The 14,984-nt window shown below is 37.0% G+C and overlaps 2 protein-coding genes across 4 annotated transcripts in view; one reads left to right on the top strand and one right to left on the bottom strand.

Moving 5' to 3' along the window:
* SLC7A8 (solute carrier family 7 member 8) overlaps positions 1 to 14,984 on the bottom strand; it is a 162,391-nt gene that overhangs the window by 128,301 nt on the left and 19,106 nt on the right. For 2 of the 3 annotated variants that reach the window (XM_074234854.1, XM_074234855.1), the window contains exons 2-3: positions 12,380 to 12,438; positions 12,043 to 12,165 (exon numbers count right to left, since the gene is read on the bottom strand). The gene's annotated coding sequence lies outside the window, so the exon portion shown is untranslated. The remainder of the gene's footprint in view (positions 1 to 12,042; positions 12,166 to 12,379; positions 12,439 to 14,984) is intronic. The other variant, XM_074234857.1, reaches the window with a different exon arrangement.
* RNF212B (ring finger protein 212B) overlaps positions 1 to 14,984 on the top strand; it is a 59,548-nt gene that overhangs the window by 36,611 nt on the left and 7,953 nt on the right. Inside the window, exons 5-11 of the mRNA XM_074234862.1 lie at positions 1,170 to 1,285; positions 9,240 to 9,300; positions 10,762 to 10,790; positions 11,459 to 11,505; positions 11,816 to 11,858; positions 12,060 to 12,120; positions 12,657 to 12,708. Of these exons, the coding sequence (XP_074090963.1) occupies positions 1,170 to 1,285; positions 9,240 to 9,300; positions 10,762 to 10,790; positions 11,459 to 11,505; positions 11,816 to 11,858; positions 12,060 to 12,120; positions 12,657 to 12,708 (409 nt within the window). The remainder of the gene's footprint in view (positions 1 to 1,169; positions 1,286 to 9,239; positions 9,301 to 10,761; positions 10,791 to 11,458; positions 11,506 to 11,815; positions 11,859 to 12,059; positions 12,121 to 12,656; positions 12,709 to 14,984) is intronic.

The raw sequence follows: 14,984 nt of genomic DNA, 5'->3' as shown, positions 1-14,984 counted from the left end.
TCCCTCCATAGAGAATGAGGAACTTAAGTAATATATAAGAAAGAACCTAACTAGAGTGAATATTGTTAAATACTGGAATGCATTACTGAGCAGTTTTGGAATTCATTTATCTGAATGTGCTTTAAAACAAGATATAATTTAATTGTATTTATCCTGGGATAGGATAAACAGAGTTTTGCCTAAGGGCAGTGTAACTAAACTAAATAATAGCTAAAAATCTTATGTGGTACTGTAATTCAAATTGTATGGTAAAAGAAGATCTTGAAAATGAAGTTAAAAAAATTTTAAATTCATTAGAAAAGTATTAAGAAGATAAGAAAAGGGCTTAGAGAGGAGGGGCCATAGCTTGAAGCAGAGACAAATATTGCCAGGGTTCAACCTATGCCTTTCACTAACAAAAATAAAAATTCTAAATTATTAACATGATCCAACTCTCAATAGTCCTATGATTGAAGCATCAACATGGTTCTTTATCTTTATATCTCTCTTTATAGAATAAATTAGAGATTATCTGAGAGGGAAGACTTTAAAACCTAGGAGAATTGGGAAAGGCTTTACTAGGAGGAAAAGATAAGCAAAGAAAGAGTTTCAGGCATGGGGGATAGCTAGTGAAGACACTTTAATTAGGGAGATGGAGTTCTTGTGTAAGGAACAGCAAAGAGACTAATGTCACTGAATTATAGAGTACATGGAGGAAGGTGTTAAAGACTGAACAGGTAAGAATAGACTTATTTATGAAGAACTTTTATAATACAAATAAAGGATTCTATATAAATATATTTTATATTATCTAGGGATAATAGAGAACTTCTGGAATTTATTGCATGGGGGAAGCTTTTTAGGAAGAACAATTTGACACCTGAATGGAAGATGGATTGAACTAGGAAGAGATTTAAGCCAGGAGGATCAAACAAATTTTATGGTCCTTTTTGTATCTCCATAGCTCATAAGGTTAGATTTTTTTCACCAGATTATTCAGCTGCATCAGTATTTAACCTCAGAATCCTGAAAGTGAATGGTGTCATGATTTATCCCCAATCTTCTATCTTTCTTGAATTATTTTAGTTTGTGGGACTCTGAATGATCAGTTTTTGAATATGAATTTTTGAGTTGTTAAGAAATTGGAATTTCTATATTGGAAACTGATGAGGGCCTTTTACCCCTGGCAGGTTTGGAGTTTCCAGAAGAAACAGACAGATTTGCTGATCACCTTTTATAAATACAGACTTTCTAAGTCAGAAGCCGCAATGCAGGAGGCCCAACGAACAGTGGCCAGTCAGGACAAGTAAGTGACCTTTCCTGATAGCTTCCCAGATTACTTTTTTTTGCCATTTAATATTTATTCTCATTTTGTACAAATAATGTTTTTTTATACATTAATAAAATATTCTTGTTTAAGAGTAAACAAAATACCCCCTCCCCCCTAAAAATAGATTCATTTGAGCGATAAAGTAAAGGGGAGAGAAAAAATTAAAATTAAAAGTAAAAAAATACTAGTAATAATTGTAGGTATGACCAGGTAGCGCAGTGGATGGAGCACCAGCCTGGGAGCCAGGAGCACCCGAGCCCACATCCGGCCCTATACACCCAACAATCACCCAGCTGTGTGACATGCAAGCCACCCCAACCCCTCTGCCCTGCAAAATCCAAAAAAAAGAAAAAAAGACCCAAAATAAAATAAAATAAAATAGTAATAATAGTAGGGGCAGTTAGGTGGCAGACAGAGCACTGGCCCTTGAGCCAGGAGCACCCGGGTCCAAATCTGGCCTCAGAAACCCAACAATCTTCCTGATATGCAGCCCCAGGCAGGCCACCCAGCCCCATTTGCCCTGCACCCCCCCCCAAAATAATAATAATAATTAAAAATGTGCTTCAGTCTGTGTTCCAACACCACCAACTCTGTTGTGAGTGGATCACATTCTTTATGATAAGTCCATCACAAAAGTTACTTCCACATTTTCCCACTGTTGCCATTGCTGATTGCAACTCCCTCCTTTTTGTATTTCTCCACTACCACTTAATATATTTTCTCTCTTCTTTCACTCTGACTCTGCTGTAGGGTAGCTGAGTGGCTCAGCAGACAGATCCCTGGTCGTGGGGCCAAGAGGCCCCAAGCTCCCATACCACCCCTTAGGCCCAGCATATACCTGGCCCTATGGTCCCAGACAGGCCATCCAATCCCAGCCCCTTGCAAGAAGTAAAAAAGGAAATGTGTTATATCTGACCACTCTCCCCACCATGGTCCATCCTCTCCTCCTTCATTCACATCCCCCCCTTCCCCCTGTTTCCCCCCGACACTCTCCTTCTTACTCCAGATGTCTATACCCCATTGAGTATATATGCTGTTTCCTCTCCTAGCCACCTCTGATGAGAGCAAAGATTCCCTCATTCCCCCTTGCCTTCCCCCCTTCCATATCATCGCAACAAAGAAAAATCTTATTATATGAAATATCTTGGCCTATTCCCCCTCTCCTTTTTCTTTCTCCCATTACATTTCCCTTTTTTTCTATTGACTCCATTTTTATACCATATTTTATCTTCAAATTCAGCTCTCTCCTGTGCTTTATCTATAAAAGCTCCTTCTACCTGCTCTATTAAATGAGAAAGTTCATATGAATATTATCAGTTTCATTTTTCTATACAGGAATACATGCAGTTCATCATCATTAAGTCCCTCATATTTTCCCCTTCTCCTCCAATCACTATGCTTCACCTGAGTCCTGTATTTGAAGATCAAACCTTCTGTTCAGCTCTGGCCATTCCAACAGGAACATTTGAAATTCCCCTGGTTCATTGAAAGTCCATCTTTTTCCCTTGGAAGAGGACATTCAGTTTTGCTGGGTAGTTGATTCTTGGTTGCATTCTAAGCTCTTTAAAAGCCTTCCAGTATATTATATTCCAAGCCCTATGAGCTTTTAATGTAGTTGCTGCTAAGTCCTTTGAGATCCTGATTGCAGCTCCATGGTATTTGAATTCTGTCCTTCTGGCTGCTTGTAATATTTTCTCTTTGACTTGGGAGTTCTGGAACTTGGCTATAATATTCCTGGGGATTGTTTGTTTGGATCTCTTTCTTGGGGAGATCGGTGGATTCTCTCCATTTCTGTTTTGCCCTCTGCTTCTAGGATATCAGGACAATTTTCCTGTAGTAATTCTTTGAAAATGATGTCAAGGTTCTTTTCCTGATCATGACTTTCAGGTATTCCAATAATTTTAAAATTATCTTTCCTAAATCTGTTTTCCATATCAGTTGTTTTTTTCAATGAGATGTTTCACATTTTCTTCTAATTTTTCATTCTTTCCAGATTACTTTTAAAGCAATTATTCTCATTACTAAGGTTGGTAGTCAGAGACCAAGTGGGCAACTATTTTCAGGTTATACTTTTTATACTTATTTTCCTCCTAAATGTTTCCTTTAACTCTCCTCACTCTCCTCTACCAAAACTTGTACCCACTAAAAGCAACTGAATTCTTTTACACTTAAAAAAATTGATTTTTAACAGAGACTAAAGCTTTAAAAATAAAAAGAATGATGCTAATGATGGAATTTTAGGCATTTATGAGTAAGGTACTATAACATCTGGATAGGGAGGAAAGGGAAGAGAAGGCCCATGAAATTATAACCTATTCTAGATAAACAAGATAGAGAAGTAATTAACCCAGTATTTGATAAATCCAAGATCAGAAATTATTGAAAGAAGGATTTTCTGTTCAACAAGAACAAGAAAGCAATTTGTCAGCAACTGGGTTTAAATATATACCTTACAGTATGTGCCAAAATAAGCTCCAAATAGATTTAACTCTAACACAAAAAGATCACATAAAAATGCAGAAAAGAAGGGTAACTTTTAGATACATGGTTTTGGGGAAAACTCATAGTAAACAAAGCACTTGTTTGAACAAAATAAATGAAATGAGAATATAGAGAGAAACTATTGATTGAGGGGGAAACAATTGCATCAAATTTCAGATAAAGTTATGATTTCCAACATATATGACAATAGATGCTAATTTACCTATATAAGGATCAAGAAGAGCCATTCCTTCAAGAGAGAAGTTGTTGAAGAATACGAAAACTTTTCAGAAGGATATGAATACTTTTTAGAAGAAATATAAATGATCAATAGATCTTAAAATAAGAGAAATATAAATTAAAGCAACTCTTTTACATCACTCTCAGAAAATTGATGATAAAATACTGAAGTAATCAATGTTGGAGGTACTGTGAAAAAACAGGTGCACTAATACATTGTTGATGGAGTTATGAATTTGTCCAACCATTTGGGAAAACTTCTTGAAACAATGCTAGAAAAGCAGTGATTCTATTTATGCCCTTTGACCCAGAGATTCTAGCATATACCCCCAGGAGGTGGTAGGGTGATAGATACAAAGCTAGAAGAGATGTCAGAGGTGTGGGATCTAACTTTCATTTTCCAAATAGGAAAACAAAGGCTCGAGAAAGTGACTTGTTTAAGGTCATACATAATAAATGGAAGAGCTCAAAAGCGGAAGAAAAACCTACTATTAGTCAAGCACTTTTTCAAACACTAAAGGAACAAAGAGCCAAAGGCAGTCCTTGCCTTCAAATAACCCACAGTGTTACAAGGAGACAACAAGCAAACAAATACATACAAATGAGCTAAATATATAGGAACAATAGAAAAATTAATGGAAGGAAAATACTGGAATTGAGGGATTGGGAAAAGCTCCTTTTTTTTTTTAAGATTTTTGCAAGGCAAATGGGGTTAAGTGGCTTGCTCAAGGCCACACAGCTAGGTAATTATTAAGTGTCTGAGATCACATTTGAACCCAGGTACTCCTGACTCCAAGGCCGGTGCTTTATCCACTACGCCACCTAGCCGCCCCATTACACCACCTAGCCTCCCCGGGAAAGGCTTCTTGAAGATGATGGGACTTAAAGCTAGGGAGACCAGTAGGAAAAGAAAAGAAAGGAAAACATCTAGGCATGAAGGACAGAAAAAATGCTTGAACTTGAGGGATGTGTTTAGTGTCTTATTTGTGTCAGAGCAAGGAGCCCTATGTCACTGTATTGAAGAATACATGACAGGGAGTATGGTTTAAGAAGACAGGAAATGTAGGGGAGGAAGGCTATGATATAAAAGGTTTTCAATACCGAACAGAGGGTTTTATAGTTGATCTTGGAAGTGATAGGGAGCCATTGGAGTTTGTTGAATAGAAGGGTAATATGGTCATACCTGTACTCTAATAAAATCATTTTGCAACTGAAGGAAGAATAGATTAGAGAAGAGAAAAACTTGGACTGAGTATACTCACAAGCAGGCTATTGAAATAGTCCAAGTGTGAATTTATGAGCACTCATATTGGACGATAGTATCATAGGAGATAAGGGGGAACACTTGGGAGATGTCACAAAGATGAAATTCACAGTTTGGGGCAAAAGATTGGATATGGGTGAGGAGGAGTAAGAGATAGTGAGGAGTCTAGGATGATACCTAAGTTGCAAGCCTGAGGGACTGGGAGATGCTGCTGCCCTCAACACTAAATAGGGAAGTTAAGAGGTGGGGAGAGTTTAAAGGAGAAGATAATGATTTCAGTTTTGGACATGTTAAGTTTAAGATATTTACTGGAATTTAGTTCTAGATATCAGAAAGGCAGTTGGAGATATGAGATTGGAGATAAGCAGGGAGGTTAGGTTAAGATAGATAGAATTGATGGGTGGGATGCAACCAGTTCACACTGTTTCAGCAGAATCAATACCTAAATTTATGTTAAGTCTGGTGGACCAGCTGTTAAAATGGCACTTGTAATCTGGGTTCTTTCAAAGGTGGGTGCCTGGGCAACCACCCAATGTAGAAATTACAAATTTACATTCCTTACTCTTTTTTAACATTCATCTGTGAAACAGTATTTTCTAAGTTCCTGTAGTAATATTCATTCCATCCATAGGTGAAAAAAAATTGAAGGAACATCCTTGTAATATTTTATTCATTTCTTAAAACTCATTATACCTTTGATGAAATACTGTATTTTAATTCTCTCATTTTTTGTTATTTCAATAAACAAACATATAATAAACATAAAGAGAAAAAGTGCCAGACACTAGGGGGTGACAAGCTGTCATTTATTTCCACTTTGTGTTATGCCCAAAGTATCCTCAAGATATGAGTACACTAGTGTTCCCTGAACAGTGAAACCAATAAGAAGCTGGGACATAATGAACCAATAGAAATCCATATTTCAAGGGTTATCTTATTGATCATTTTAGAAGCCATGGAAGTAGGGGGAAAAAAGTTAGAATAGGTAGAATGAGTTTTGGTTCTGCATATGCTCCAACATCAACTGCTGTGGTCACATGACTGCTTTTGCTCCATAAGGATATGTTTGCTTATTGTAACATAACATAATCTAGTTTTGTGTACCTCTTTTATTGTTCTTATTGGAGTATTAAATTTATGAAATATGAAACTATCTTTCAGTATATCTTTTTGTAGACTTAAAACAGTCATTGGGGCAGAGAATTGATTATTATTTTATTTGAATCCCAGCACTGGAATAATTATTATAAAGATGTTAATTAAATTCATGGGAACTGATGATATCAGCAAGGAAAGTAATATAGAGGTAGAAGAGAAGAGGTATCAAGACAGAACCCTATGGGATACTAATGGTTAGAGGGTCTGACCAATATGAGAATCCAGAAAAGGAGAATGAAAAAGATTAGTCTAATAGGTAGAAGGAGAACCAGGGGAGAGTGGTTTCTCTACCTAGAAAGAAAAGAGTGTCAAGGAGAAGAAAGTGATCAACAGTATCTGAGGCTACAGAGAAGAATAACTGAGAAGAGACCATTGGATCTGACAATGAGGAGATCATTAGTAACTTTGGGGAGAGCAGTTTTAGTAGAATGATAAAGTCAGAAGCCAGATTATAGGAGACTAAGAATGAGAACGAGAGGAGAGAAAATGGAGACAGCTATTATAAATGGCCTTTTAGATAAATTGATCACACCAAGGGTAGAAAAGATATAGGATGATGGAGGTGATGGAAGGATCAAGTGAGGTTTTTTTGAGAATGGAATAGGCATGGGCATCTATGTAGATAGTAGGGAAAGACAATAGACAGGAAGAGATTCAAGATAAGAAATAAGTAAGGATGGCAGAGGAAGCAATTTATTGGAGAAGATGGGACAGAATGATGCTGCTTGTGCAAGTGAAGTCCATGGGCCTTGGTTAGGAGATAAGAGTGAAGTAGAATACCATAGCAGAAGACATCTGAATGATATGAGAAAGGGGAGAAGAGGGAATTATCAGCTACTGGTCTGTTTGTTTCTTTAATATATGAAGCAAAGTTTTCAGATGGGAAGGTGGGGGGAAGGGGAATCATGGATAATTTAAGGAGGGTTGAAAGGTTTGGAAGAACCTATATGGAGAGTGGGATAGTGAGTTGATGGGGGGTGGGGGTAGAAGGATTGAGGGTAGAGCCCAAGTGAGTTTGTGTAGCATAAATTGATGGTGAACCCAGTCAATAGTTGCATGAATTTTCTCCACCTAAATTCAATAGCGTATTTATTAGGAATGAAGGTGGGAGTTGAGGTCTGTCAGAGTACAATCAGAACCATGTCCAGGGGCAGCTAGGTGGCACAGTGGATAGAGCACCTGCCCTGGAGTCAGGAGGAACTGAGTTCAATAGCTGTGTGACCTTGGGCAAGTCACTTAACCCCATTGCCCTGCAAAAACAAAAAAACAAACCCAAAATAACAAAAGAACTATGTCCAGGGGCCCATGGACTCTAGAGAAGAGGCCAGTGTCGAATTGAACTGATTCTCCAAGGGGAAAATAGAAGAGTATAGCTAATGCAGGGGTATTAGCCTGAGCGAACAAAGGGGTCAAGGGACTGGAGGTCATGGTATGGAAGAAGAGTAGCACTGGTAAGGGAAGGTTGAGGGAGAGGTGAAAAGTTGGTAGGTTATGGTCAGATTACAGAATTTTGGAATTTTTGAACATGTGGATGAGGGACAATTCAAGAACATGAATATCTTTATATATGGCTGAGGTATGTTGGAAATTATGGACATTGGGTGGTGGTATATATGGGAAAGATTCTACATATACCAAATTATTTATAGTTGTACTTTTATAGTAGCAAAAAGTCCTCAGAAGCAGTTTTATAAGGCAGCATGATATGGTGGGAAAAGCACTGACTCTGGAGTCAGAGGACATGGATTCAAACAGTAGTTGCTTAAAAAATATTTATTTACTGCTTTCCCTCTGTCTTTGACCTCTGCTGTTTCTTACTTATGTCACCTTAGGCAAGTCACTTAGCTTTCACTTAGCTTCACTGGGCCTCAGTGACCTCTTCTGTAAAAATGAATGAGTTAGGAGCGGCTAGGTGGCTTAGTGGATAGAGCACCGGCCCTGGAGTCAGGAGTACCTGAGTTCAAATCCGACCTCAGACACTTAATAATTACCTGTGTGGCCTTGGGCAAGCCACTTAACTCCATTTGCCTTACAAAAATCTAAGGAAAAAAAAAGAATGAGTTGACTTCTGAGGTCCCTTCAGTAGTAGGTCTTATGCAGTGAGTGCCCACCAAATGGGGAATGATTGAACAACCTGTTGTATATAAAAGCAATGGAATATCATTGCACCATAAGAAATGATGAAAAAGAATTCAGACAAATGTGAAAATATGCATGAACAGATAAATAGTAAAGCAGAACTAAAAGAATAATATACTCTATGACCACAGTAATGTAAAGAAAAATGTCAATAAAAGCTGTAAGAAATCATATCAGTGCAATGCGAAGTATTGACTCCAAAGGACAATCAAATAAGATTCTCTGCCCTTGAAGAAGTTAGACTAGGTGCACAGTGAGACATCATCAATGTGTCAATGTGGTTCACTTAATTGTAATTTTTTGTCTGTGGGAGTAGTTTCCTTGGGAAATGTCAGTAATACTTTTGGCAACATTAAAACATTTAAAGAGCACAATAGGTAAGTGGTTATCTATTTTGTTTCCTTGATCCTCCAATTGTTTAACTGATAATTCATGGAATAAGAAAAGCTTTTCGTGAGCAGCTTATAATATAGTGCTTTGTACCTAGTAGACCCTCGATAAATACTACTAAATCTTAATAATCGTTATCATTACTGTTCATACCTCTACTCTGCTTGATGGGTTGGTCAAGGGAGATCTTAAACAAAGGGATATACATATTCAGATGTCCATTTCACTGTCCCTTAAAGTTGAATATTACCATCTTAGGGAGCTAGTAGTCCTAAGGAAGGAAAATGGGGAGTTGAAGAAGTTCCTGGCCATCTTGAAGGTGAGTAAAACCCACCAACTTGACAACCAACTTTCCTCTCAGCTATTCCTGTCTATCTGTTGGATTCTTTATGTAGTTATAGGATTTGGCTTAAGCAACCTAAAAGAGGGCATAGGACGCTTCTCTCCCATCCTCTTCTTAGAGTTTTTTCTTCTTGAGTATATCCTTGTAGTTTTGTTTTAGAATTTCTCCCTAGGCTAAAATAATTTTGGCATTGAAAGGGACCTTAAAAGAGAATCCCTTCCAACTTCTTTGTTTTATAGATGAAGAAACTCAGATTGGTGAAGACTTTCTCAAATTCATCTAACTTGCTAGTTTAAGATCTAGTTCTACACCTCCTAACTTCCAAACTAGTGTTTTTCTACAATACCATAGTCTATTTAATCTTCCTCTTCTTCAGAATTCTTAACATTGAGTAATGTGTGTCCCTCTTCCATCTTCCTTTATCTCAGCTGTCTCTTAAAGGACCCTTCTCTATTTTTTTTAATCTGTTAGTTTTCAGCAATTATTGGGTGGAAATAGTTTTCATTTCTCTGAGGGGAGGGAGTGCTGGGGGAAGAGAGAGGTAGGAATGGATTCTGATAGTCAAGTCCCTGAACAAAGAAGGGGGTGCTAATTAGAGGAGAATGGGGAAATTGAAATAAATGCTGAAGGTTAAATTCCAAGGAGGGTAATTTTCTTGGGAGTTAAGGCAAACCAATGAGAAGGGACTATCATTGGCTTGGTGCTTTTACCAGAAAAGGCTTTAAGATCTTCTGGTAGATTTGGAGTTATACAAGTAAAATGGCTAAAATGTTCTTTGACCCAGATATTCCTTTGCAAGTTATACATCCCAAGGAAGCTATTGACAAAAAAAGGAAAAAAGCTTCATATACACCAAAATATTTATAGCAGAACTTTGTGTGATAATAATGAACTGGATGCAAAGTAGATCCTCACTGATTGGAATAAATAGTACAATAATACAATGAAATATTACTGTGCTATAAGAGACAAAGACTGTGAGAAATACAGAGGAAAATAGAAAGATTTAAATGAAATGACATGAAATGAAGGAAAACCAGGAAGACTATGATATATGATTGCAACAATGTAAATAGAATGACCACAAAACAGTCAAAAATGAATGTTGTAATATTATAAAGAAAAAGTAGTACTTCACTCTGTTTCTTTGCAGAGGTTATTGGAGGGAAAAGAAGGAACTATACTCAGGTGTGCAACATTGCATATATTATTTTTTAAAAATATGTTGACTGATTTCTTACAATTTTCTTTTCTTCCTCTGACTTTTTTAAAAAAAAATCTTTGTTTAAAAGATGCCTCTCAGGAAGGGAGAGAGAAAATAATATAGGGGGAAAATCCAGGTATAGACATATATATTTAAAGAGACTTTCTGTTAGATCCTAATCTACTGACTGAGGACTAAATAAAACCTTCCTCATCTCTCATTCTTCCTTTCAGGAGTCACCAAGCCGATGGCAAGGAAGCAGGTCAGTTCCACAAAGACACACATCTGCTTTCCTTTGAAATGTTTGTTCTTCATAATTGTACATGTATAACCCATATCAGATTACTTGCTATCCTAGGGTGGGAAAAAGGAAGGGTGACAGGGAGAAAACTTTACAAAAATGAATGTTGAAAAATATCTCTACATATAATTGGAAAAATAAATAAAAAAGAAAATTAAAAAAAGAAATTTATGTTCTTTATTACCTCCTAACAACTCATGTAAACATTAAGAAAAGCAAATAATAGGTAGATGATGAATTTCTGTATTAGGCCTTTGGGGTCTTTGGAGACAAATGTGGGAGAGGAGTAGTAAGAAGCCTTGCATGAAACAATTAAGAACTCTGTGCTTTACTCAGATTTTCTTCCATATAAATACTGGGGAAATTATTATGCTTACCTAGGTAGTTGGAGAAAAAAGAGATTTCATCTGGAGAAAAGGAATTTGCCCTGTGTCTTTTAACACCTTAGACAGTTAAATAAAATATCTCTAACTATTGAACAATTTGTAGCCAGAAAGGATGCTGCTCTTTATCTGTTCTGCTGTATCTAAGTCCTCTGTATCACTTACTTTTTGTATGAAGAAACAGCATGTCCTTGTTCTTTCTTTCTCTCTCTCTCTTTCTCTCTCTCTCTTTTTTCTTTTCTGCAGGTCTACCACACCCCGGCCAATAGGCATCACTTCCCCGTCACAATCAGGTAGATAGCAGAAAGTTACTTCACCAGAAAGGTGAGGTGAATAAATATATTTTCCAAGTCCATTTTGAAGTTGAACGGCATTCTAAGTGGTTACATTTCTCCAAGAGGAAGGCAGTCATCTGAAAACCCATGATTAGGATTCACACATTTTATATGTAAGTGAGAAAGAAAAAGAGCATTGGTAGATATACCTCAGTTGGGTATTCAACTAGGACTATGTCATACATGATAAAGTGTACAAGCCAGACAAGAAAGCACAGGGCAAGGAACATTCAGGCTTGCAACTTCTTCATAGTTGCTTTTCTTTCAGTCACTCCACGACCCAGTTCCCAGCAGAGCAACCAGATGGTCAGGTGAGCTGAAGGGCAACTAGACTCAGATTAATATTATTAACTGGGGGGGGGGGTGAGAAGGGAAGGGAAAAGGATCACCAAAATATGCTGTGAATTTAAATTTAAATTTTAAGGTAAGAGAGGGTGTGTGTGTGTGTGTGTGTGTGTGTGTGTGTGTGTTACAGAAAGGTTTACTCTTTCTTACTTTATTCTCTTTTACAGTAGATCTTCTTCCTTGGAATCCATTCCATACAGGGTGTCTGGCTTTGGTAGCTTTGGTCAGGTGAGAAATCTTCATCTCCATTCCCTGAGAATAGAGGTTCTATCACTAAAGGAAAAAACAGAAGATTGAGGATATTTTAAGTAGCACAGCCTCATTTAAGATTAGGTTTCTTGGCATCATATTCCTCAACTCTGTTTTCCTTTGATAATGATGATCTGGTGTTAAAAGGCTGATTGAATGGGTGGTTTGGGGTGTATTAAATAGTAGGCAAAGAGTACATGTAACCATGGGTAAGTGACTTCTTTTTGGGTTTACTCACCTGTAAAATGAAAGTTTTGGCCTAGATTGTCTCCAAGATATCCTTCCAGTTCTAAAATCCTATAATAAATGGGAATAAATGAGGTGAGAGTGTTTAATTAAAGATCTCGATCAATAGTACCCCCTTCAATTTCCTCAATAACAGTAAGGGTCTAGGGTCTAGAGATAGTTTCCTTCCCTGCCAGAGAATCAGTTTATTCAAATAAAGGTGGGAGACATGAAAGCCCAAGAACTGGTACACAATATGTTTGCTCAGCTGGTGTTTGTGATTTTTCCAGCAGGGGAACAGAGGCCTGCAGGGAAGAAATACTCCCAGGGAATCTTATACCGGTGAGAGTAAAGGAGGCACCACAGACCAGTGCACTGTGCAGAATTATGTATACCCTTTCAAGCATATCCTTAGAGCATCTTTCTTCAGTTTTCTAGGAGTAAATTCTCACTTTCCGGGGAAAGATATTTTGTTTTCAGACAAAAAAAGGAAAGTGGTTGGGCAATATTGATGAAAACCCATAGTGGAATTGCTGAACACCTTATTTTACCTTAGACAGGCACACTTCAAGTAGTAACCAGGAGATGGCAGCAAATGATAGAGAATGAGGGGCTTAATAGGTTACCCATCCCATGATTAACCTGAAAATTCCTTGAATACCAGGCAGCTCAGCATGACTGAAACATTACTTTAGCATAGGAAAGAGAGTTATCAGGTCTGCTTCCCATCAACATATAGTTAGTCTATTTTCTAGGACATTAGTACTCAAAGAATATCTATCAGTGGGATTTGCCTTTCACTATAGCCAAATTTACAATGCCCCAGATCTTTCCCGAAGAGTCAGTTTCTAAATTAAAAAAAAAGACTCCTTTCCCTTTCCCATTTATTCTTTTGCTCTCCCCTTCTAAGAAATATAGCTATTGCTAGTAGTAATTATTTTTATATAAAACTAAGAATTTCTTATATTTACAATTGGGCTCTCCCCCTACCCCTAACATCCAGAATGGGTTGTTGTTTTTAAAAAATGTGAATTTCACATGTTAGTTGCAATATTGATCTATCTTTCTATACCCCCTTCTAAACTTCCTTCTACTTATCTGTTTATTTTTTTAAACAATTCACTGACATTATTTTATTATTTTTTCATTTTTTAGTATCACTATCATTACTTCCCTCATCTTGACTTTCCTTTCTAAAAAAAGAAAGATTAAACCCCTCCCTTTTTACGAATAAATATATTTACACAAAGCAAATTAATACATTGCTATGTCTGAAACACATTTCATTATTTCAAGAGGTGGGAAGCATAATTCATTATCAATCTTCTGGAGATATCATTGGTCATGACTTATCATAGGTCTCAAGTCATTCACATTTATTTATTTAGTTAGTTTTGCAATGTTGTAGTCTTTGTGTGAATTATTCTCTGGTCCTCTGAATCATTTCACTTTCTGTTTCTACAAAACCTAGGTTTCTCTGATTCTGTCCCTTTCCTTTTTAATTAGAGCACAATATTCACATACCATAATTTGTTCAGTCATTCATTTTTTCCATTTTTTTGCAAAAAGTACTTCTATGAATATTTTTGAAACTTTGAGCCTTTTACCTCTTTCTTTGGTGTAAGTATAAGGGTCTGAGGGTAGATTTGAACTCAGGTCCTCCGGATGGTGCAGTGGATATAAGAGCACTGACCTTGAAGTCAGGGGGACAGAAGTTCAAATCCAGCCCTCATACATTTACTAGCTGTATGACTCTGGGTAAACCACTTAACACTGATTGCCTCATATTCAGAGCTACCTCCAGTCATCCTGATTCATATCTGGCCACTGGACCCAGATAGCTCTGGAGGAGAAAGTGAGGATGGTGACTTAGCACACTATCCCTTCACTCAAATCCAGTTCATGTGCTTGTCATAGCATCGCCTCCTTGATATCATGGTCTTCTTTGAAAATGAAGGACAAATGTTATTATTATTATTATTATTATTTAGTATAAGCCTACTTTTGATATTATTGGGTAAAAAGATATGCCCAGTAGAATGTATTTTTGGAAATGGTTCCAAATTGTTTTCCAGAATGGTTAGACCAGTTTGCAGTAGCACCAGCAGTATATTAGTATGCCTCTCTTCCCATAGCTCCCTTCTAATAATTGTTATTATTTTTTGGTGCCCTCTTGACTACTTTGATGGGATTGAAGTAGAACCACAGAAGTTGGAATTTTTAGATTGTATTTATACAAACACAAACACACACACAATAATCAACAAAAATCTGCTTTCTTTTCCTCTCACCCTGACACTACTCCCTGCTCTTCCTTCCCTCTCTTCCCCCCCTGCCCCTGACCAATTAGAGAAAGAAAGAAAAATAACTCCCTGTTACAAACATATCTGGTCAAATAAAATACATTTCTGCTTTGGCCATGTCTTAAAAAAAAAGCAGAACTCTTATTCTATAGTCTGAGTCCTTTACCTATTTGTCAGGAGGTGGATAGCTTATTTCATCATTTGTCTTCTGGGATCATGGTTGGCCCATTATGATTTTCTAATTAATTTTTAATTAGTTAATTTTTCTAATTATATGTAAAGATAGTTTTCAAGATTCATTTTTATAAAGTTTTC

This window comes from Macrotis lagotis, chromosome 4 (assembly GCF_037893015.1).
Source record: "Macrotis lagotis isolate mMagLag1 chromosome 4, bilby.v1.9.chrom.fasta, whole genome shotgun sequence".
NCBI classification, from domain to species: Eukaryota; Metazoa; Chordata; class Mammalia; order Peramelemorphia; family Peramelidae; genus Macrotis; species Macrotis lagotis.
The sequence above is the reverse complement of the archived record's forward strand: the minus strand, read 5'-3'. Positions and strand labels throughout refer to the sequence as shown.